Source organism: Talpa europaea, assembly GCF_964194135.1.
Source record: "Talpa europaea genome assembly, chromosome: 5".
Taxonomy (NCBI): domain Eukaryota; kingdom Metazoa; phylum Chordata; class Mammalia; order Eulipotyphla; family Talpidae; genus Talpa; species Talpa europaea.
The window spans coordinates 50602023-50624275 of NC_140071.1; the positions used below are offsets into that span (position 1 = coordinate 50602023).

Consider the following 22253-nt stretch of genomic DNA (forward strand, 5'->3'; position numbering starts at 1 on the left):
TGTTCCCCGCTCTGGCTCTGGTGAATTCTCTCACCCTCCCGTGCTTCTGACTGTACCCAGTGCTTGTATAAATAAATAAATAAATAAATCTTTAAAAAAAAAAAAATGGGCAAAAGATATTAAGAGTCACCTTACTTTAGATGACAAACAAGCATATGAAAAGATGCTCCAAAACATATGTCATCGGGAAAACACATTAAACAAGATCCACTACATACGTATTAGAATGGCAGAAGTCTGGAACACTGACAACACCAATACTGGCAAGCATGTGGAGCAACAGGAATTCTCATCCATTACTGGTGGGAATGCAAAACAGAAGACTGTTTCATACAAAAATAAACATATTCTTACTCTACAATCCAGCAACAGTGTTCCTTGATATCTACCCAAAGAAGGTGAAAACTTTAGTCCACACAAAACCTTGTATACAGATGTTTATAGCAGCTTTATTTATAATCGTCAAGACATGGAAAAAACCAAGATGTCCTCCAATAGGTGAAGAGATAAACTGTGGTATATCCAGACAATGGATATTTCTCTTTGTTTTTTCAGCACTAAAAAGAAATGTCATTAAAAATACATGGAATAACCTTAAATGCATTTTGCTAAGTGAAAAAAGTCAATTACATACTGTATGATTCCAACTATATTACATTCTGGGAACTAGCAAAACAAAGGAGATGATAAACAGAAAACAGAAAATTCTTAAGAGCATAAAAATATTCTGTATGGCATTATAGTGATGAATACATTTGCCCAACCTGTACAATGTACAACACCAAGAATGAATCCCAAGGTAAACTATGGACTTTGGGTGATTACGATATGTCAATGGAGGTTCATCCTTGGTAGAAAAATATACCATCTGGTGAGTGATACTGTTAGAAGTTTGCATGTGTGGGGGATTAGAGAAATGTGGGAAATCTCTATACCTTTGTCTCAATTTTGATGTAAACCCAAAACTGTTGTAAAATTGAAAAACATTCTTAAAAAAATCTACAAGAATTCTATACCCAGCAAAAATACAAACACAAGTAAACCCCAATAATAGATCTAGGTTAAAATCATCATTGGCTACTAACATCACAAAACAGATATAATCAGATATTACATGCCTGTGATCTGTATTATATGTCTCTGATATGTCACAATACTACCTATGAAGTATTGTCAAAATATTGGACTAGATTTTATTAAGCCACTTGATTTAAATGACAATTTATAGGAAATACAGGGATGGGAGGTAAGGGAAAATGCTGAATAAACTGTGGAAATGTAAATTAGCATATTCCACAAACTGGAATGCTCTATACAACAAATAATCAGGTTTTTCCAACAAAAACAAAAGTTAAAGAGGGTGTGATTTATAGGTTAAGAAACTCAAAAATCAGTTCTCCCTGGTGGTGAGGGCTTAAGATGCAACCTATGAAGCTGTCCGCAGCCACTGCAGCAGGAGTTCAAGCCCCGGCCAGGGAGCTGCCCACATGGCACAGCAGACCTCTCCTGACTTGCCCACTGCTCCCCTCAGCAATGTATTTCAGTCAATCCTCCTGTTCTGTTCCCCACTCTGTCTCTGGTGAATCCTCTCACCCCCCCACACACACCTCTGGCCTGTACCCCAGTTCTTGTATGCATAAATAAATAAATCTTTAAAAAAAATCAAAAATCATATTAACCCAACATAACGTATACATCTTGCTGGGATCCTGATTAGGGGAAATCAACTGTGTGTGTGTGTGTGTGTGTGTGTGTGTTACACAGAGACAGAGAGAATATGAATGTATAACAGCTTTTCTTTTTTTCACTTTTTTTAAATAACCAGAGTTATTTTTTTTAACACCTATCATGCCCTATTTCATAGGGTCCACGCTATATGGGTTCCAGCAGCCCAGGTTCCTTTCCAATGGTTCCAGTGCTTCTCTGGATGGAATAGGCTGGCACTTCAGTTGAACCCAAATACCTTTCTCTTTGTTTTTTCCTGATCATTTTCCTTCACCCATTTTCAGGACACAGCTCTTAGAATGCTTAAATATTCTCAATATGAACATTCTCTTGACAAGATTCTTGCCCTTTACTTGGAATAATAATGCCAAGGGTAACATTTAAAGTCCCAGTTCTGCCATGATACCATCTGTGGTAACATTTAAACAGTGCCCATCCCCTTGATGTCTACAATATTACCATCCTTATAGATTAGGATGTACACAGCATAGGTGGCAAAAGGAATGACTCCATGTTTTTCAAGGTCTAGAGAATAGAGAGCAGCCGCTTCTACTTTTTTGTGTTGGTCATTCTGGTGGTAACAGAAGATGGCAGTTCTAGACAAAAGGAAATCTTGGTTGTGCTTTTTTTTCCTTCACATAAGTGAGATCATATAGTATTTGTCTTTCTCTATCTAACTTATTTCACTTAACATAATGCCCTCAGGTCCATCCATGTTGTCACAAATGGTAAGAATAATATTCCATTGTGTATATGTACCACATGTTTACCCATTCATCCATCAATGGAAACTTATATTCAATTTATGTTTAAAATAAGGGTAAAAACAAAACCAGGCAAAAAAAATGAATATGTACTTCACAAGAAAAAATGAAAATGATCAACATATGAAAAGATGCTCAAACTTATTATCAGGAAATGAAAATTATAATCACAATAAAATACTACCACAGCATGTGTACCTTGATGAAAGGGATACATTCTGCAAAAAGTGTCATTAGGTGACAGTGTCATTGGGCAAATGTCAGAGTATAATTATATAAACCTACCTAAATTGTACAGCCTCTCATACATCTAGGCTACATGTTATAAATTATTGGAACCAAAATCCATCACTGACAGACATATCAAGTAACATATGACTTTACTATCAGAATGCCTCAAAATAAAAAAAATAATACCAAGTGTTGACAAGGACATGAAGTAATTGAAACTCTCAAGCAAAGCTCCCAATGGTGCAAAATGGTACAATTATCTTGGAAAATTCTTTGGCATTATCTATTAGGCTTGAACATACACATATACATACACATATACAACATATACATGCAATAAGGCACATATGCAAGAATATTCAAAACAATATTACTTGTACTAGCAAAAAACTGGAAAGAACTCAAATTTCCATCAATAGTAGTAAATGAACGTGTTTTGCATTAGCACTGCAAATGCATTATAGTAAACTCAATACAAATGAATCTCACAGTGTTGTGTAACAAGAATCAAAATACCTATTAAATTAAATTAACAAAGTTCAAAAAAGGTAAAATTTCCTTTGAAGATGAATGGGAAAAGTGGTATATCCATAAATCTAATACTACTAAATAGTAAAAAATTGATACATGTGACAATATGGATTAATTCAAAATGATTATACTAGACAACATAGTACATGCTGTTTAATTCTATTTATAAATTCTAGAAAATGCAAACTACACTAATTGCCAAAAGCAAGTGAATAGTCACTTAAAAGGATGAAGAGAAGGGAGAGATGATGGATTGTGGAGATGGTTTCATAACTCTACATGTCCAAATGTATCAAATTGCACTTTAGATATGTACAGTATTTTGCATGTCCACTATACCTCAATCAAACTGCTGGAAGGAGGAGAGGCAGGAGAAAGGAAGCAAGGGAAGAAGGGAGAGGAGGAAAGCAAGAAAGACAGGAAGGGAGGTGGGATGAAGGGAACAGAAAAGTGGGAAAGAGAAGAGAGTACGAAAGTCTGAATGACTCACAAAGTTATTTAACCTTTCTGGGCCCTAATTTTCTTATTCATAAAATAAGACTTAAGAGTTCTGATAGTTAAATGAGATAACATCCATAAGTCCTCAAGCACAATATATGTTTATGTGTCTTTTCTCATTCACTCCTTCAAGAAATATGACTGATTTTGCTAGGCACTAGGATACAAGTGAATATTATATTCAGTTCCCCTTATAAGGAAATACAAAAACAAATAACAAAAATAAACAATTACAAAATTTCACAAAGAAATTAATGATGATGAAGGAGATTATAATAAATGCTTGAAACCTAGTCAGAGATCAAGAAAAGCATCCTTGGAGGAGTGATATAAAGCTCTAAAGGAAAAATAGGTATTAACTAAGTGAAAACAGGAAGAATCGCATACAAAGCCTGGACTGGAAGAAACCTGTCCATAAAATGACCAATATCTCTGGGGAGGAAAAATTAAGGAAGAATATGGTGTGAGCCAGACCCTGACCTATCTTAAGGGCAGTAAGATGCCTTTGCAATGGTTTAAATAGGAGAGGTAACAAAACCGATCCTGCAGTTTAAAAAAAGCACTCCAATTGCAGTGCAGAGAATAAGCAGCTAGAGAACAAGGAGGAATGCAGACTAGTTAGGAGGTACAAGTGCAGTTCAGGATAGTGAAATCTGGAGATTCATTATATCAAAAAATCTTTACTGAGGGCTACGGGTTATTCCAAGTGCTTATCCCTTACTGCATGAGAAAGAACAATACACAAAAGGAAAAAAGAAAATTCTTGTGGGGTTTATAGTCTATTGGGGAGAGGCAAAGACAAGTAAAGCATCACTTCTATCATATGGTTGTTCGTGCTATAAAGAAAAAGTAAGAAGGGGAAGTGGAAGGAGGGGGTTGTCTCTCTGTCCACAGAATCATAAAGAGCTTGAGACTGTGGGCAAAGAAGGGACAGCCCAGGTTTCCTGGACTTCTTACGGTGACTGACATACACAGGGCTAAGATATCATGGCAGCTGCCCCTAGAGTCTAAAGACAGATAGTGATAGCAGAGAGAAGCAATCTAGGGAACATTGTGGAAGAGGAAGGGTGCTAAAGCTTTACCTTTATTCCTGACAATGATGACGTAAAAGCCTGTATGGGACAGCTTTATATACAGTGTTTAGGACTTTGGGGCTCCTTCTGTACTTCAGTAGAGCGATGGAAGCCAGAAGAGAATTGGCTTCACATAGAATAGTTTGTTTCCCAATTCCGACCAATCTGTATGCTCTATGAAGTCAGAAGCTATATTTTAACACTATAGTCTCAGAATGCAAACAAGTGCCTGGGACATGGCAGACTTGAGATATATATTATTGAAAAAACAAACAACGGGAGCCCTACAACTAAAAGCAAAGTATCCCTATGTTATCAAGATAAAGATTTTACATGTGATCATGGAAAAATCACCAAGGAAAAGTCACAGAATAGCTTTAATCAATTCAAATTATATTGATACTTTAAAAGTGACTTATATTTTAAGAGTCCTAAAAACAATCACATTTTGTAAATTTGCAGAATTTAAAAATATATATGTGGAACTTTTAAAATATAAAAGTTAAAATAATGCATAATTAAATGAAAAGTTAAAAAAACTTAGTCTTTTCAAATTATTTTTAGCATGCCTTAATATGTTTAATGTTTACTATGTTTGTTTAAAGCAATTTTATCCTACAAAATACCTCAATTTTTCTGTTGTTTCACCTTGCTAGCATATTCAATGTGTAAGCAATAGTTTCAGTGATAATGCAAACCAGGAGCTTAAAAATGCCACCTGAAGTCTCTATTTAGACCTCAGGGTATAAATGACAGATAATCACTACTTAAAATATAATTATAGGGGCCTTCGTGGTGGCCTATGGGTTAAGTCTCAGCGCTATCACCACTGTGCTGTGAGTTCAATCACCGGCCAGGGAGCCCCCTGGCCCACATGAGATGCAGCACACCTCACCTCACTGCTCCCCTTAGCATTTATTTCAGTAGATCCACCTGTTCTGCTCTACACTCTGTCTCTGGTGAATCCTCTCACCCCCTGTACCTCCGGCCTACACCCCAGTTCCTCTATGCATAAATAAATAAATAAACCTTTTTAGGGTCTCCCTGGTGGCGCAAGGGGTTAAGCACTGCACTGTGAAGCAATTCGTAGACTCTGCAGCACGAGTTCGATCCCCGGCCCGCCAGGGAAATACCCACATGACGCAGCAGACCTCTCCTGTCTCGCCTGCTACTCCCCTCAGCAGTGGACTTTGGTCAATCTACCTGTTCTGTGCCCCACTCTGTCTCTGGTCAATTCTCTCACACACCCCCCCACACCTCTGGCCTGTATCCCAGCTCTTGTATGCATAAATAAATAAATCTAAAAAAAATCTTTTACAAAAAATTAATAAAGTATAATTATATTATACTTTTAAAAAGTGTACTTCATTCCTCTAATCCAACTAAAATTTTCCCAATTATTTATACTCTAAAATTGAACAGGGTAAATTTTAAAGATGTTACAACATACATACCTTTCTCTTACAAAATCTGCCAGTTCCTTTGTCGATATCTGTCCATGTTTCATATTATGGTAAAGGACATCAAAACCACTATTCTTCTCCCCCTAAAATTTAAAAAGATATTTAGTTTAACAACACAACAAAAAAAATATTTAAGAATAACCTAACCAGGGCCTCCCTAGTGGCACAAGGGGTTAAGACGCAACCTATGAAGCAATACGCAGTCTCTGTAGCACAAGTTCGATCCCCAGCCAGGGAGCTACCTGCATGGCACAACAGACCTCGCCTGACTTACCTGCTGTTCCCCTCAGAAGTGTACTTCAGTCAATCTGCCTGTTCTGTTCCCTACTCTGTCTCTGGTGAATCCTCTCACCCCCCACACCCCTAGCCTGTACCCCAGTTCTTGTATGCATAAATAAATAAAATCTTTTTAAAAAAAGAAGAAGAAAAAGAACCTAACCTTACATTAACTAATATGCAATTCTAACGCTCAGGTGAACTTTTTCCAGTAATTTAACTACCATTGCTCACTGTAAAACTTTAAACTATATCAAAGAAATATGTATGTTTTGATAAAGTTTATAATTTATTACAGAACTTGCTTTTCCTTGGCTAACTACAAATGCCTGGATGTACAAGTATTCTGACATTAAATATCTATTATCAAATAGAACTATTATCCAAAATATCTCTGGTTTTCAATACTTTACTGAAACTGGATGTCATGCCCTTTGATCTAGCCATTTGAATTTTAGAAATCTATTTCACAAAAAAACACAAATACTAAGGTAAATGTGGAAGAATATTCACTGCGGTACTCTTATTACAGTGAAAAATAACAAATAGCTCTAAAACAGCCATTAACATTACGGGTTAAATAAATGAAAATATAGCCTACAATGAAATACATGAAAGTGTTTTTTTAAAAGACCACAGCAAAAAATAATAATAATAATAATTGCAATAGGATTTTAAATCTTATTTTTAAAAATCTGCGCAGATGTACCATTAGTGGGGAAAAAAAACAAGATACAATTATTTAATATAGTCAAAAATAACCAAAGGAAAGGAGCAACCTAAATGCCCATCAATGTGGTGAAAGGACAGACAAAATGAGGTATATCCATACAACAGGATACATCTCGGCACTAAAAAGAACAAACACTGACACGTGCTACTTTATGAATGAACCTCAAACATTTTACTAAGTGAAAGAGGTGAGACAATGTATTATATAATTATATTCATGTAAAATGTCCAGAATAGGCAAATAAATCTTTACAGAAAGAATGTCACTGTCTTGAGCTACAGCGGAAAAAGAGCATTCAATGTATATGAGCATGAAGGATCCAATTATTGGGATGGTGAAAATGTTCTAAAATTGATTTATAGTGACTGCTCTACTCAGTAAAGTTATTAAAAATATGCTTCCAAAATGTTGCTTTTTTAAAAAAGGCAAGGAGCGAAACAGTCAACAGAGTATTTAATTATCATTGGGAAAAAAAAAAATGTTGCATATGTATAAAAAAGGAACACCAAATGGGCCTCCCTGGTGGCACAGCGGGTTAAGCATAACTCTGTGAGGCTGTCCGCAGCCTCTGCAGTGCCGGTTCCATCCCTGCTGGCCAGGGAGATTCCCACATGACAAGGCAGACCTCTCCTGTCTCTCCACTGCTCTCCTCAGCAGTGTATGTTGGTCCTTCTGCCTGTTCTGCTCACCACAACCAATTTTAGAACATTATTGTCCCCCCAGGAAAGAAACCTATAGTTAAATAGGTAAATTTTTAAGAATAGGTATTTACTCTTCATTGATGAGCATACTTTTAGGTGACTTATTCCTTAATCAACACTTAAGTAAATATACATGTCCACAAATATATTAGCACACGAATGTTTATAGCAGCAAAATTCATTATAGCCAAAAGGCGGAAACAACCCAAATATCCCCATTTTCTTAAGCACATATAGGCAAAATGTGGTATACTGGAATATTATTCAGTCATGAAAGGAATGGAATACTGATACATGCTACAACAATGATTAATCTTGAAAATATGCTAAGAAAGAATATTATTCCACTTATATTAAAGTTCAGGATAGGAAAAGCTATGAAGACAGAAAGTAGATTAGTGGGTTGCTTAGTGGGGAAGTGTGTGCAGGTCAAGTAGGAGTGAGATATAGGGTGATGAAAGATACAGGGTTTCTTTCTGAGGTAATGAAATGTTTTAAAATTTAATGTAATAAACACCACACATATCTGCTAATATTACCAAAAAACCACTGAACTTTGAGTAATGAGTAGTGTATGAATATATCTTAATGAATTTATCAAAAAAGTAGATTTTTTTATCCTTTTAAATCAATATATTCTCACAGAGAAATTTTCAGTGGAAACTGACAAAAACAGCTTAACACTACTCCTGTCTAAGGAGGACAATTTACAATGAAGATTTGCAGTAAGATAAGGTCTTTTATCTGCTGATCACAAAGCACTTTACAAAGAGGCAGTACTTTCAAAATGTCCAGAGTGTGACTTGGAGTAAAAAAAAAAAAAAAAAAAACACTCATTATAATGTAATATAACAAATGTTAAAAAGTCTTTGTAGTAATAGTCTTTTTTCCCTAATAGTAAGTAGGGGGAAAAAAAAAAAGTTTTGTCATCCTTTGACGTTAAGTCCAGATTCACAGAGATTCTTTAAAAGGAATACAAACTTCTCAGTACCTATTATTTCCTCTAAGCACACTAATTTAAATAAGATGACTGCAGTTAATAGTTTGATGTATATGAGTCAGATTCCTTTTCCGCATTCATATAATCACATGTTACTCTTCAAAATGAAAATGAGATCATATTATGTAGGTTTGCACCTAAATTGTCAGTTACACTGAAATTTAGTTGAAAATAAAGTTGTAGACATATATCTCAGTAACACTGCTCATTACAACGGCAAAGAAAGTCAAGGAAAAGATAAACACCTGGGATTACATCAAACTGAAAAGCTTCTGTACAGCAAAAGAGACTTTAACCAAAACAGAGACACACCCCACTGATTGGGAAAAAATTTTTGCCCCCATACAACTGATAAGGGACTGATCACAAAAATATACAAAGAACTCACATGACTCAGCAAAAACAAAGTAAACAATCAAGTCAAGAAATCCAGGCAGAACTTAAAAAACATTTCTCCAAAGAGGAAATGTAAATGGCCAACAGGCATATGAAAAAATGTTCAACATCACTTATAATTAGGGAAATGCAAATCAAAACCACATTGAGACACCACCTTACACCAGGAAGAATGGCACATAACAAAAAAACTAGTAACAACAAATGTTGGCGAGGATGTGGTGAAAAAGGAACTCTCCTACAATTGCTGGTGGGAGTGCAAACTCGTCCATCCACTTTGGGAAGCTGTCTGGAGGTTCCTCATCTACTAAAAATGGAGCAACCATATGATCCAGCAATTCCACTCCTAGGGAGCTACCCAAAAGACACAAAAACATTGTTTCAAAAGAACACCTGTACCCCTATGTTTACTGCAGCTCTATTTACAGTAGGTAAAACCTGGAAACAACCCAAATGTCCAAAAATAGATGACTGGATGAAGATGTGGTATATATACAAAATGGAATATTACTCAGCAATCAAAAAAGATAAACTCATGCCATTCGCAGCAATGTGGATGGAGCTAGAAGGGATTATGCTCAGTGAAATAAGCCAGAAGGAAAAAGAAAAATACTGGATTGGTTTTACTTATCAGAAGAATACAGGGAAACCAAATAAGATATCAGTGTAAAAAAAAAAAACAGTAACAATACAAAACACAACAAAACAAAAACAGACAATTATAAACCAGAGACATCCTGCAGGGGAGGAGGAGGGAGAGGGGTCACAGGGAGGGAGGGAAGAGCACAGAGGACTGTGGTAATGGTGCCTGGGTGCCTTGGGGAAGGAAATTCTATGGGGACTACACCTGTGGGTGGTGGGGGGGGGGGACGGCAAATATTGTTTAAAATGAACAATGATGTAAAAAAATAATTAGAAAAAGAAAATACAAAGTTGTAAGTTCACCAAGTCAGTGAAAATGTTCAAATTTTTTCTAATCTAATATACACTTTACAAGTATGACGGTTTTAAAATTTCAAATTAAAAACTTATTAAATAAGTCATAGAGGGCCTGCCTGGTGGCTCAGTGGTCAGTCTCTGCGTTATCCAGCTATGCCAGCCATGGTGGCATGAGTTAGATCCCAGCCAGGGAGCTAACCCACATAGCAGAGCAGACCTCTGCTGTCTCGCCCACTGCTCCCATCAGCAGTGTATTTCAGTAGATCTGCCTCTTCTTCTTTTTTTTTTTTTTTAAAGATGTATTTATTTATTTGTACAAGCACTGGGTACAGTCAGAAACGCGCGAGGGTGACAGAATTCACCAGAGCCAGAGCAGGAAGCAGAACAGGCAGACCGATGAAGTACACTGCTGAGGGGAGGAGCGGGCTGGTGGCAGGAGAGGTCTGCACACCATGGGGGATCCTCGCCAGTGGCCGGGGATCAAACTGGCACTGCAGAGACCACGGCAGCCTCTCAGCCCAGCACTGAACCACTGCGCCACCAGGGAGGCCAGATCCGCCTCTTCTGCCACCCACTAGTGCTCTCTCTGGTGAATCCTCTTACACACCCCATCCCTGTAACTCTGGCCTACACCCCAGTTCTTGTACACATAAGTAAATCTTGAAAAAAAAATCATCAAACTTATTCTGGAAACCCTACTAACTTTATAACATAACTTTGTAATTAAAAAACATTTTAGTAGATATAAAATGCAATTTAACATATAACATACTTCCACTTTAAAAATGCATGCCTCCACTAACAATACTATGAAAGTCTTGTTTTAAGAAAAATGGAACTGTTAATATACCTGGGTTTTTAAGAGCCAGGAAAACAGTGGAAAAATCACAAACTTATCAACCCCACAGATTTTTGTTAATGCTTAAAATCTTCTTCAAAGGTTCAAACAACCTTTTAGGGCAAGAGTGAATTAAAAATCACTAAAAATAAAAAGTCTGGATAGTCTTCACTTCTGATGAAGAAGTAAAGGAGATGGTCCAGGAGATGGAAAATAGGCAGAGGATAGAATGTACACTGTATAATCAGATTGTGAATATAAAAGTTGATTTCACCTAGCTTCCTTATTAAAAAAAAAAATTCTGGATCCAGAAGAAATGGGTGAGGAGGTCCTGTCATGTGTACAGTATCATGCCTAACCTTCCTTTCAACTTGAAACCGCCTGAAAAATAAACATCGTCACTTCCTACCTCTCTACATATTCCTTTTACTCTAGCTCTCCCTGACATGTATTAGATAATCCCAGACAAGTCACTGCAAAATATAATACATACTTGACTTATTCCCAACTTTATCCTGCCTTCTCTGAAAAACAGAATAAAACATTTAATTCTGAAGATATTTTTCTTTGAAGAATGGCCTCCTCAGTGGATAATCTTCTAGACACTTTTGATAGGAATTTGACAAATATGCAATGACAGTTCTCCAATGCCTTTTTTACCTTGAAAAATGTTAGGAAAGAAAAGATTAAAATATGTAAGCAGGGTCTCCCCTGGTGGCGCAGCGGTTGAGTGCTGGGTTGCCAGGCTGCCCGCAGCCTCGGCAGCACCAGTTCGATCCCTGGCCACCGGCGAGGGTCCCACAAAAAAAAAAAAAAAATGTAAGCAGTATTTCTATAAGTAAACAGGACATTCAATCACAAGTCACAACCCCGTCTAGTCAATGTTCTATTTATACATTGAAATTTTCATACATGATCATGAAATCTATTCTGTGAATCTATTAACAAAATATAACAATGCTTAAAAGATGTAGAGAAAGCACTGTGCAGCAGTTGTAACTACCTGGTGCAGGTACAAAAGTCACTCAAACACATTTGTTGGCTGATCAAAGGAAAAAAAATCTTAAAGTTTTTTTCTTACTCCTCAGATACTCCTCCCTAATCTTTTCAATTATAACTCACCTCTTCTAGTAAATTAAATCCTTAAAGGTATTTAAACAGATATTATATGGATTCAGCAAAAATAAACTGTGAAATAACTTTTTTATATATGTCAAATTTTCTGTAATAGTGTGTAAATGGGGCCTCCATGGTGGCGCAAAGGGTTAAGCACCACACTATGAAGCAATCCACAGCCTCTGCAGTGTCACTTTGATCCCCCGCTGGCCAGAGAGAAACCCACATGGCTCAGCAGACCTCTCCTGTCTCACCCGCTGCTCCCCTCAGCAGTGTATTTCAGTCAGTCTGCCTGTTCTATTCCCCACTCTGTCTCTAGTGAATCCTCTCACCCACCTCATCTCTGGCCTGTACCCCAGCTCTTATATGCATAAATAAACCTTTAAAAAAATAGTGTGTAAATGTACTTTCACTATTTTCAAAATAAAACTAGTAGTAAAACAATTTCAGCTTTCTCAAGAACAATCTATGCTTACAAAGACACAGAAGGCTACCTTCTTAAACACTCATCTTGTTCACAATTAATATTTAAAGCTCCAGTCTTCACAACTCATAAAGGAAAAAGCAAAAACAAAAATTAGAAGTAGGGCCTCCCCGGTGGCGCAGCGGTTGAGCGCTGGGTTGTGAAGCTGCCCGCGGCCGCTGCGGCGCCGGTTCGATCCCCGGCTGCTCCCCGGCCACCGGAGGAGGGTCCCGCATGGCGCGCAGACCTCTCCTGCCGCCCGCTGCTCCCCTCAGCAGTGTATTTCGGTCCTTCTGCCTGCTCTGCTCCCCGCTCTAGCTCTGGTGAATTCTCTCACCCTCCCGCGCTTCTGACTGTACCCAGTGCATGTATAAACAAAACAAACAAATAAACAAATAAATAAATAAATAACATGCCTCTATAAAAAAATAAATAAATAAATAATCTAAAAAAAAAAAAAAAAAAAGAAGAAGTAACCTAAATATCCAAAAGGCGAGTCTATCCATCCCATGGAAGCATATGCAGTCACTGAAAATAATTTCAAAAAATACATAATCCATGAGAAAAATGCTTGATGATACTTCAGTAGAACTCATTTTGGACATTTTTATTCCTAAAGAAAATCTTAGAGAATGGGGGGGGCCTCCTTGGTGGTGCAAGGGGTTGAAACACAACCTACAAAAGCTGTCCGCAGCCACTGCAGCATGAGTTTGATCCCTGGCCAGCCAGGGAGCTACCCACATGGCACAGCAGACCTCTCGACTCACCCACTGCTCCCCTCAGCAGTGTTCTTCGGTCAATCTGCCTGTTCTGTTCCCCACTCTGTCTCTGATGAATCCTCTCACCCCCCTCTCCACACCTCTGGCCTGTACACCAGCTCTTATATGCATAATAAATCTACTTTTAAAATCTTAGGAGAATGGAAGGAAAAGCTGTAGATAATTTTTCTTCTGCATTTTATCTATCACATAATAGTGGTTCTAATTAAAAGGTAAAACCAGGGGCCTCCCTGGTGGGGCAAGCGGTTGAGCGCAGCACTGTAATCTGACCGTAGCCTCAGCAGCTAGTGAGAATCTCCGCTGGCTGGCGAGAATCCCACATGGCGCAGCAGACCTCTCCTTAATCAGTCTGCCTGTTCTGCTCCCTACTCTGTCTCTGGTGAATCCTCTCACCCTCCCGTGCATCTGGCCTGTACCCCAGTTCTCGAATGCATGAATAAATAAATCTTAAAAAAAAATACTCATCCTTTAAAAAAAAAAAAAAAGTAAAACCATCACTGGCTGTTATTTCAACCAACCAAAAACTAACACTTTTTAGTTTTAAAGGCTTAGCACCACCAATTTGCTTTACTTAAACTGTACCATCCTATCTTTTCACTAAAGTCAAGCAAACATGCTTGTTATATCTTCCACAACTTTTTACTCTTGCAATTTCATCAAGAAACATGTATCTGAGCAGGTGTTTCTTTATACAAATCCTTTCTCTTTGTTAAACAAAAGTGGCAGCTCTCCTGCCCACCTGTGATTATTATGCAGGTGCCTCTCTTTTTCTTTCTCCTTTTCGTAATAAGCCTGTCCTTTTAAAATGTAAGTAAGGGGTAAAAATCATGTACCCGAAGGAACTGTATGCCTCAACTTAATCATACTTCACTAATCACGTCCCAATTTAATCCTCTCTAACCATTCCATGCAACATTCTCTAGCATCTTTACCAATAGGTATTAACGATAAGTCTCAGTTGCTGTTGTGCTGTTTTGTTTCCCCCATATCTGACAATTTACTCTTATCTCTGTGGATGAGATTTCTACGAAAATTCTTACAGCTCTAATATTCTTTAATTTTTTTTCACACTAGGTAAAATAAGAGCCAAACTTTTTTTTTAGCATGTATAATTATTTTTAATTGACTATGGTTGATAAATAACATCATATGCGTTTTTCTATTTATTTCTATATATATTTTTTACATCACTACTCATTTTGGTAGTTTGCTTTCTCCTCTCCAGTGTAGTTCCCATAAAATTCCCACAACAAAGTCACCTGTGAGCCATCACCATAGTCTCTTGTGCTCTTCCTGCCCGTTTTAATCCCACTCCCTCTTCCTCCCCTGGTGAGTATCTCTGATTTTATAGCTGCTAGTTTTGTCTTTTTTTTTTCCCTGCTCCCTTATTTGGCTCCCCTATATTCCTCCAATAAATCAAACCATCCGATATTTTTTTTTTCCTTTTGACTTATCTCACTAAGCATAATCCCCTCCAGCTACATCCATGTTGCTGCAAATGGAAAGCCAAACTCTTACTCCCTTTCCTTTATATCATATTTCTATGTGAATTTCTTAGAGTGCTCCTGTTAATGATCCTAGAATTATGAAATCAGGATGAATAATCATAGGAGATATCCCATGATTCAAAAAACTACTTTCACTGACAAGGGACTGATATCAAAGATTTATAAAGCACTCATACAACTAAATAAAAAGAAAAACAAATAACCCAATCAAAAAATGGGTAGAGGAGTTAAATAGACACTTCTCCAAAGATATACAGATAGCCAATAGGCACATGAATAAAATATTCAATCATCACTTTTCATCAGGAAATGCAAACCAAACCACAATGATAAATGGCAATATCAGTAAAATCAACATAATACTGGAATGAGACTTCTGTAATGATTAAGCAGGAAATGAAATAAGGAAAAACAAGATAAAAATACCTAAAATAATTGTTGTTCATTCATTCTTGATGTGCTGACTAGAGATAATCTTTGGGAAAAGTCACCAAACTAAGAATGTCAGTTCATTACAAAGTCATGTTTGCCAAAGAATACTACGTGGTTCCTCAGCAAGAAGTGAGGGAGAGAGAATGAATACTGGGATGTTTTGCTGTACCCCAAGACAAGCAGCAATGAACAAGGATTCAGTGAACCTGACTTCGGCTTTTCTGCCTAGATACATCCTGCAGCCGGATTTACGATGTCTGACATGGCATGGTGGTACAATAAAGTCTAGGTGGTTAATTTAGGAGGACTTCATCTCAGAGCTCAGGCAAACTACACTTAAGTTTTAGGAACCCTAAATATATATCAGTGGTTTCTATTCCTTTTCCCATTAGTAACCCTAAGTAAGGACCTGTATTTTGTCTTACTCTGAATCTTCCATAGGTGACTTATATTTCTTTTACTATCCATAAAAGTCTTATCTCAAGGGTAAGAAAGAAGAGGAAAATTTCCTTTATCATTAGTCATTCTTCACAAATTTTAAGTTTTGGAAACAAATTTAGACTTTTGGTACTTTTTGAGATTCAAAATTCCTTTCTCCTAACTTATTTCTTTGTCATACCTTACCTTTTAAAAGGTATATTAAAATGAGAACAGATTTTTTTTTTTAAAGAATACTACTTGGTCTACTTAGGGGAATATTTCCCATATTATATAAATTGGGATTGTTATATAAAATGAGGTTTATAAAATGTGTAAATGAAGCATGTTATGCTTAATTATTTTTCCCCACAAATAATCATCACCTTTGAAACACAGTCTTTAAGTTTTTAATTCCATAATTAATCTTGGCTTATATAAAAATATAAAGTCATTTAAATTACGGTAGTGCAATGTGACACAGATAATCTCAAGCGTGTTATACACTAGTACTAACCTCTTTTAAGAAAGAGTATAATTATACCCATAGGTATAATTCCTCACATGTATCTGTCCATACCTTTTATAAAGTTATATAATCTTTTGGAAGGCTAGCAACTGTTTTCATATATGGAAGGCAATGGTGGGGATTTCTGCTATCAAAATTGTTTTTGCTGTTCAATTTTAATAGAAAAGCAAAATACTTTCAACTTTATTATCAATGACACTATACTTGTGGCAAAAGCTGACTTATCAGCAACATAACACCTGCTGTGTAGGAAGTTCTGAATTCATTTTTGTCTTCAAAGTATATTATTAAGTAAAGGCATCTATAATGTTACATATAGATTTAGCTAAGAAAGGCTATAAAGAAAAGGACAGGATGTGTTTTCAAAAGAACTTGAAGAGAGTTTGAATGATTCAAACTTTCCTCTAACAAAACGCCACAACAAAAGGTTTTGTCTTTCTATACATAGGGAGAAAAACAATTAATAGGTTGTTTAGTTAGAAACTTTAAAGGTTTCCATTACCTCACTTTGACAAGTTTTGTTCTGTTTTGACAGTGCCACTTTAAACATTGGGGGTGAAAAGTGAAATTATATTCTAAATTCTCTATTTTAAGAAATGATTTTCTGAATGATCCCGAAATACGAATTTTTCATTAAACAGACAACTATCAGAAGTTATTTAGTTGCTAGACTTTGCTAGTTCATTTAATTCTCTGGAGCTAAAATTTTTAAGCTCCAATTTAGAACTTTCCACCCCAATTTCAGGCTTGGAAGTAAAATAAAACAGAGTCTATTTTAACTATTTGTACTCAAGAATAGACGTGAAGGTAAAGACTGATAGATTAGACTTGTCACTTTCCAAATTTCAGATACCCAAATTTATTCCTATTCCTTTATTAAGAATAACAAATAAGGGCCTCCCCTGGTGGCACAGCGGTTGAGCGCTGGGTTGCGAGGCTGCCCACAGCCTCTGCAGCGCCAGTTCGATCCCCAGCCACCAGCAAGGGTCCCACAAAAAAAATAAAATAAAATAAAATAAAATAACAAATAAGGGATACCAAAAACGTGTACAAAAATCTTCATAGAAGCATTATTCATAGCAGTCCAAAACACCACACAATACTACGTTCAAAGCTCATTTAACAGAAAACAAAAGCTAACTTTAAAATGTTAATTTAAAAACAAAAGGAAAAAATTTTTAAAAACAAAATGTTAATGTACAATTTCAAAAATCAGCAAACTTCAAAAACATGCATCTGGGGCCTCCCTGGTGGCGCAAAGGTTGGAGTCTCAGCACTATCAAGCTGTTGCCAGCCACTGCAACATAGGTTAGATTCCCTGCCAGGGAGCTAACCCACATGGCACAGCAAACCTCTCCTGTCTAGCCCTGCGCTCCCCTCAGCAGTGTATTTCAGTGGATCTGCCTGTTCTGCTCCCTGCTCTGTCTCTGGTAAATCATCTCACCCACTACACCTCTGGCCTATACCCCAGTTCTTATATACATGAATAAAAATAAATCTTTTTTAAAAATTCATGCATTAAAAATATGCAAAATATCCTAAGAATGTCAATGCTTAAATGATTCCTATAAGAGTTTTATAAACTGCCACTGTAAAGCTTAAAGTCTAAAACTGATATGTTAATTCTAAATTCGAATAGAAATCCGTGAGACCAGGTGAAAATAATCTTAAAAATAAACAAAATCTGAGAATTCACACTTCCCAATTCCAAATTTACTACAAAGCCACAGTAATCAAAACACTGTGGTACTGGCATAAGAACTGACAATGAACCACGAATGAAAATCCAGAAATAAAACCTATACAGCTGTGGTTAACTGATCTTGACCAGGGAGCCAAGGTTATTCAGTGGAGGGGGGGAAAGCATCTTTTTAACCAATGTTGCTGAGATAACTAGATTTCTATATGCAAAACAATGCATCTAAATCTCTTTCTTACACCACATATATGGATCACAGACCTAAATGTAAGAGCTAAAATTATAAAACTTGTAGAAGAAAACACAGGAGTACATCTGTTGACTTTGGGTTAGGAGTTTTCAACTACAACAACAAAGCATAAGTGATAACAGAAAAATCAGACAAAGGAACTTATCAACACTTCATCAAAATTTAAAACTTCTTGTGATTCAAAGGACACCATCAACAAGTGAAAAAGGGGCCTCCCCTGGTGGCGCAGGCAGTGCACTTGAGCACCGCTGTGCTGTGAAGCTGTCCGCAGCCTCTGCAGCGCTGGTTCCATCCCTGCCGGTGGCAAGAATCCCAAATGGCTTGGCAGACCTCTCCTGTCTCGCCTGCTGCTCCCCTCAGCAGTGTATTTCGTCAGCCTACCTGTTCTGTTCCCCACTCTGTCTCTGGTGACTCCTCTCACCCTCCCATGCATCTGGCCTGTACCCGGGTTCTTGTATAAGTAAATAAATCTTAAAAAAAAAAAAAAAAAACAACACAGGATGGGAGAAAAAAAGTTACAAAATCATATCTCATAAGAGACATTTTACCAGAATTAAAAAAAAAAAAGAACTCTTTAAAAAAAAAAAAAAAAGAACCTTCCCTGGTGACACAAGCACTAATAAAGTGATCCACAGCCTCAGCAGCACCAGTTCAATCCCCTGGCCCACCAGGGAGCTACCCACATGACACAGCAGACCTCTCCTGCTTGGCCTGCTCTGCCCCTCAGCAGTGTATTTCAGTCAGTCTGCCTTTTCTGTTCCCCACTCTGTCTCTGGTGAATCCTCTCACCCCCCACACCTCTAGCCTGTACCCCAGTTCTTGTATGCATAAATAAATAAATATTTGGGGTATTTTTTTAAAGTTTTTTTTTAATAATTTTTTGAAGTATTTATTTATACATAGAAGAACCGGGGCACAGGCCAGATGTGCAAAAGGGTGAGAGGATTCACCAGAGACAGAGCGGGAAGCAGAACAGGCAGTCTGATGAAATACACTGCTGAGGGGAACAGTGGGCGCGCAAGGAAAGGTCTGCCAAGCCTTGTGGGACTCTTCCCGACTGAATGGGAATCGAACCTGCACTGCAGAGGCTATGGACAGCTTCTGCAGCACAGCTCTCAACCCACTACGCCACCGGGGAGGCCCAATAAATAAATCTTTAAAAAAAAAAAACCTACAACCCATTAATTAAAAAAAAAACAATTTATAAAAGAGCAACAAATGTAAATAGACATTTCTCCAAGGAAAATATTTAAACGGGCAATAAGTACATGAAAAGAAACATCATTAGCCATAAAGCAAATCAAAACCACCACAATGAGATACTAACTCACTCCTATCCGCTATAATAAAGACAGATAACAAGTGTTGTACAACACATGTAGAAAAACTGGAACCCTCAGACACTGCTAGTGGGATTATAAAATAGTGTACTTTGGCAGTTCCTCAAATGTTAAACAGAGAGTTGAACCATAAGATCCCTATGACCTAGGAATTCCATTCTCAAAAAAAAAAAAATGTAGACACATGTCCACTGAAAAACATGCACAAAAATGTTCACAGCAGCATTATTCATGATAGCTAAAAAGTAGAAACAACAAATGCCCATCACTGAGGAATGGATAAATAAAACGTGGTTGCTGTGTGTGTGTGTTTTTATCTATGTGTACACATATATATATATACCTCATTTCATACACACAATGGAATGAAGTACAGATACATGCTTTGTCATTGATTAACCTTGGAAACATACCAAAAGAAAAAAGCCAGTCACAAAGGGCCATGTATCTATGCCCATAGTAGACAAACCTACAAGAGACAGGTATCTACAGATTAGTTTGCCTAAGGCTGAAGTAGGGGGGAAATGAGATAAGAGGGAGCAACTGCTAACAGATACAGGGATTCTTTCTAAGGTGATGTATGCATAATCTATGAACACGTTGTATGTTGATACAGACACAACATCTTTCAATTGTACATTTAAATGGGTATATTGGGGCCTCCCTGGTTGCACAAGGAGTTAAGCACAGCACAGTGAAACTATCCGCAGCCTCTACAGCAGGAGTTTGATCCCCCGGGGGGCCAGGGAGCATCCACATGGTGAAGCAGACCTCTCCGGTCTTGCCCGCTGCTCCCCTCCGCTGTGTATTTCGGTCAATCCGCCTGTTCTTCTCCCCACTCTGTCTCTAGTGAATCCTCTCACCGCCCCCAACCCGCACCTCTGGCCTGTATCCCCAGTTCTCCCAAGCATAAATAAATCTATTTTTTAAAAAACGAGTACATTGCCTATTATGTAAATTGTACCTCAATAAAGCTATTCTTTTTTTTTTTTAAGAGTTATTTATGCATACAAGAACGGGATTACAGGTCAGAGGTGCAGGGGGTGAGAGGATTCACCAGAGACAGGGTCAGGAACAGAACAGGCAGACTGACCGAAACACACTGCTGAGGGGAGCAGCGGCGACACAGGAGAGGTCTGCTGCACCATGTGGGTTGCTCCCTAGCCGGCCAGGAATTGAACTCTGCTGCAGAGGCTGCAGACAGCTTCACTGTGCTGTGCTTAACCCTTTGAGCCACCAGGGAGGCCCCAATAAAGCTGTTCTTTAACAACAAAAAAACTAATATCCGCTCACTTGCAGAAAACAAGGAACATTCAAGACCAAAAACAACCTATGAAAGGATCTGATTTGCTAAGCAAGCGCAGGTTTGAGGCATTCAGAAATAAGAATTTAAGACACACTCCTTGCTCAGTCCTTTAATAGCTCTAAATCTCCACTAAAATGGAATTCTGGCAAGTGTCTGGCTATAAAATATTCACCTAAGATACCTGAGTAAACACTACTTGCCCGTACGTGGCCGAACTGTACTTCCTATTCCAATAAACAATAACTGCAGGAAAACATTCCACAAGGAGCCGGCGAAGTCAGTCTCCAGCAAGAATCTCACACTGATCCTAAGAGGAGGGGTGTGGAAAGAATGAGGAAGGGCAGGCGCACGGGAGACGAGGGAAGTCTCGGGGCACTGCAGCCCACGGAGTCCAGTTACACGAAATTCAACTTTTATACGCTTTGTGAACAGGCCCCAAGGCAAAGTCCTGGGCGCAGGGCACCCGCCGCGCGGCCGAGAGGAAGTGCCGATCCCGCCCCGGCCAGCACGGGATTTCGTGAGGAAGCAGAGGGGCGCCCCAGCGCTAACTCGGGCAGGGGCCCGCGGCGCGGGGAGAGGCGAGTCCCCGCGGCCGGGGCGGCCGGCGCGAGCCCGAGCGGAGGGGCCGCGCCGCGGGCCCGTCGTCCGCGTCCGAGCCCCGGAGCGGCCGGAGCCTCCGGCGGGGCCGGGTCGCGCCGCCCGCCCCATCCGGCGCTTTGTCCCCACCCGGACGGCGGGCGGCCCCTCGGCGTCCCCGCCGCGGGCTGAAGGGCCGCGCTGACAGCTCCCGCCCCCCGCCGGGGCTGCGCGCCCGCGAGTCCCGGCGCCCCGGCGCCGCGGGGTCAGCCGGGCGGGAGCCGGCAGCGGCGGTCCCGGGCGCTCGTCCTGCCCGCGGAGCCGCCGCCTCAGCCGCCGCCCGAGACGCGCGCAGGCCGAGGGCAGGCGCCGAACGCCTCGCACGCCGCAGCCCACACGATTTCCAGCCTTCCTCTTACCCAGAAATTCTCGACGAAATGCGCCATGACCATCGCGCCGCCGCCGTGCCGGGTTCTGCGTCCGCGCCCGCCCGCCCGCCGCTGTGTAAACACGGCCCGGCCCCCACGGCGCCCCCGCCTTTCGCGGCCGCCGCCGCCTTCCCGCAGACCAGCCCGCACGCCCCAGGGCGCATGCGCCACCTAGCGGCCGCCGCGCCGGGCCGAGCCCTTCGCCGCCGCGGCCCGGTGTGCGCATGCGCCCCGGGGCTCCT

The 22253-nt window shown here is 39.2% G+C and overlaps 1 protein-coding gene across 1 annotated transcript in view; it reads right to left on the reverse strand.

Annotated features, from left to right (window-relative positions):
• The window catches only part of FCHO2 (FCH and mu domain containing endocytic adaptor 2), a gene marked incomplete at both ends in the record, with an annotated part of 107976 nt that extends 85941 nt beyond the window's left edge, over positions 1 to 22035 (reverse strand). Inside the window, 2 exons of the mRNA XM_084232941.1 lie at positions 6277 to 6368; positions 22003 to 22035. Of these exons, the coding sequence (XP_084089067.1) occupies positions 6277 to 6368; positions 22003 to 22035 (125 nt within the window). The remainder of the gene's footprint in view (positions 1 to 6276; positions 6369 to 22002) is intronic.
• Positions 22036 to 22253: the final 218 nt, after the last annotated feature.